Source organism: Trypanosoma theileri (assembly GCF_002087225.1).
Source record: "Trypanosoma theileri isolate Edinburgh chromosome Unknown TM35_Tth_53_V1, whole genome shotgun sequence".
Lineage (NCBI taxonomy): Eukaryota > Euglenozoa > Kinetoplastea > Trypanosomatida > Trypanosomatidae > Trypanosoma > Trypanosoma theileri.
The window spans coordinates 45,177-48,266 of record NW_021639895.1 but is presented as its reverse complement, the minus strand read 5'-3'; the positions used below and the strand labels follow the sequence as shown (position 1 = coordinate 48,266).

Genomic DNA, 3,090 nt, shown 5'->3' with positions numbered 1-3,090 from the left:
AAGGTTGTGGTGCTTCATTTCTCTGGTTAGATGTAGTTTCTCCTGTTGTGTTGTTTCCGCTGTTTCCAGTTTGACCGTCAGCTGCAGCGACACTACTCCCATCAACAGGAGTAGAAGCAGGAGTAGGAATAGCAGGTTCAGGATCACCAGGTGTTGGATTATTATGTGTAGGAGGAGAAGGATGAGAAGCTGCACTGGATGAACTAGAACCTGAACTCCCACCAGAAGAACCACCAGAACTTTCACCTACTTGACCAGGCACACCAACACTACCAGGTTCCACTCTACCACTATTAAGAGTGTTATCTGTATTTGTTTCCCTAGAAAGTTTAGAAACAAGTTTAGTCGGCTCTTCAGGAGCATCAGAAGAACGAGAAGAAAGCTGTTTAGCTCGTTGATCAGGAGGAGACTGTGAAGAAACAAGAGAAACTTCTGCTACCTGTGGTTCAGAAACACTTAATGGTTTGTTTTCTTTTGCACCGTTGTGTTTATTGACAAGATGACTTGCTTGTGATATCTCAAGTTCTGAGTCAGCCTGATCCAGTTCTTGACGTCTTTTCAATTCTTCTTCATTTTCATCTGTCTTCTGTTCTTTAGGTTCCTTCCCACCACCAGATCCATGAGGAACAACGGTTGTACGACAACCATGAGAATCCGAATTAACATCACAATTGGATGTTTCATAACCTTCCTCACCCTCCTGATGATCATCATCCGTATGCAGCAACCAACCTCCATCCTCCTGGGCAGGAATGACACGACGAACAAGAGACGGAACACCAACAGTAGAAGGTTTAATAAGGGCATCAGAAGCTTTAGGGCTATCAGCCAATACTAACCCACAAGCACAGCAGAGTGCAAGAGTTAGTAAACAGAGCAGGTAGCACCTCACCATTACAGCCTTTGTCATTGTTGTTGATCACTTCAAAAGACTGATACAAGAAAGAAAAAGGATAAGAGAAAGGTACACACATAGTGAGTGGATGCAAGACACCAATACTCACAGTGGGATAGAGAGAGAGAAGCAGCAACTGCACAGTAAGCAACAAGAAAAGAAATATCATACTTGTATTTATAATATATACCGCTTTACAGAAAAGAAAAAGGAACACCCACAATACCCAAATAAGAGGAGAGCCAAACACACACAATACCCCATTACCCTAGTTTATATATTAAATTACTGCACACACGCATATCTGTGTGTACTAGCAAGAGATGTATACCGTCAGTGAACAGAACAGCCCAGTTTTCTGAACACACACAACGGGAAAAGCAAGTAATGGAATTAATAAGAAAAAGAACACACAGAAATAAAAGAAAAAGAAAAGATATTCGAATTAAAAAGAGAAAGCTGGTAAACAGATTATTAGTTTATTCACCCATGGGGGATAAATGGATATACGCAATTATGTTAGGATAACCATTATTATTATTTGTCCTCAGATGAGTCCCACCGTTCAGTACACAGTAATGGAGAACAACACAGCCACAATCAGTAGTGGTACACGCACCCACACAGAACTGATACTGCTGCTGTCTGCTTTACGCTTCTTGGGTGGTTTGGTCTCGCTCTTCGCAGGCATAGGAGGTTGCAGTATTGTTGGCATTGCGGGTGGCGTCACCTTAGTGGGTGTATTGGGTGTGTTCCTTGTTGGTGCACTCTGTGAAGGTGCTGCAGTAGTCTCTGCCTGATTATCATTCTCTTCATGATGCGTGTTCGTAGGACCTGAGACTTCTTCACTACTCTCGGACACAACAGGAGTAGGAGGAGGAGGATTAGGACCAGAGCGACGATTAAGAGCAACAGTAGGAGTTCCAACAGTAACATTAACGTGTGGAGGCACAGCAGGAAATTGATTAACAGCAGTATCGGTGTGAGTAACATTTGGATGAACACCGGGAAATCCAGGAACAACGTGAGGGGCGGGAACACCAACACCGGGTTGAGAACCAGATGACGTAGGAGGAGGAGTAGCAACGCCACCAGGAATACCGGGAACATTACAAGAAGGATCGTTTCCAGTACATGGAATCTTTGTAACAGTGCTAATCTCCTCTTGTTTATTAAGATCAGGATGAGGATTAAACTGTTCAGCAGGAAAACTTTGAGTTTGTTGTTTTACACCACCGCCACCCTGAACCTTTTGATGTTGCTCAAGATCAGTAAAACCGGAAGTTTTACCAGCAGGAGTACCAGGACCACCAACCACACAAGAATCGTGATCTCCATTACAAGAATCTATCGTATTAGGGTGAGTCACGTGATCCCCAACAACACCAGTAGCTGTATCTCTTGAATGAGGTGTACCAGGATAGCGGGTGGTATTGTCGACGATTATAACACCGGGCGTATCCTTATTTTCCGTCTCACTGGTGTTGACAGGCTCACCATCATAGTGTTGAATAACTTTGACAGGTCCACGTGGAATACAAGTGGGTATTACAACACCTGAAACAGTCGTACCACCTGTGGTAGCAACCTCAGTGCCTTCAGGACAAAGAGGAAGAGGAACACGATTGTTGTGAGACCCCTGTTTCTCCGCAGTAATCTTAGCACCAACAAAGCCTGGGCGGTCAGAAGCAGTGGAACCAGATGCGGGATTAATACCACTGCTACCAATCCCATGCCCAGCAGCTTGATCCTCATTGGAAGGTTGAGGGGCAGCTGAAACCGACACACACCCATAGGTGCAGCAAAGCATGAGAACCAGTAAACACAGCACGTGGCGCATCAATTCCCTCATAGTCATAATAGTGATAGTGGGTTTCGCTTAAAAACAATGGACTAGATAAAAGAAAAACAATATGAGAGATAAAAAAACGCAATCCAAACACAGTGACAAAAGGAAATACAACAACGTAAAAAATAAAAACTACAACAGTTACAGAAAACAACGCAAAGTAAACTCAGTAAGAATCCAAAAAAAAAAAAAACGCCAATCGTCATACGATACAGGGCACAACACACAACGACTCAGCAAACCATTAGCAAAAAACAGAAATATATTAATCATTATCCCAATTTATCCAGTAAACACACAGAAATACACTTACTATGGGTGTAAGTCTATATGTGTGTATATATAC

The 3,090-nt window shown here is 43.0% G+C and overlaps 2 protein-coding genes across 2 annotated transcripts; both read right to left on the bottom strand.

Annotated features, from left to right (window-relative positions):
* Nucleotide 1: 1 nt before the first annotated feature.
* TM35_000531210 (uncharacterized protein) lies at nt 2-910 on the bottom strand (the record flags this gene model as incomplete). Its single annotated transcript, XM_029030706.1, has 1 exon — nt 2-910. A coding segment is annotated over one exon (909 nt), but the record flags the coding sequence as incomplete, so codon positions are not given.
* Nucleotides 911-1,460: 550 nt separating this feature from the next.
* Nucleotides 1,461-2,747, bottom strand: TM35_000531200 (uncharacterized protein; the record flags this gene model as incomplete). Its single annotated transcript, XM_029030705.1, has 1 exon — nt 1,461-2,747. The coding sequence occupies one exon, from the start codon at nt 2,745-2,747 to the stop codon at nt 1,461-1,463; it is 1,287 nt and encodes a 428-aa protein (XP_028878002.1).
* Between the last annotated feature and the right edge of the window lie 343 nt (nt 2,748-3,090).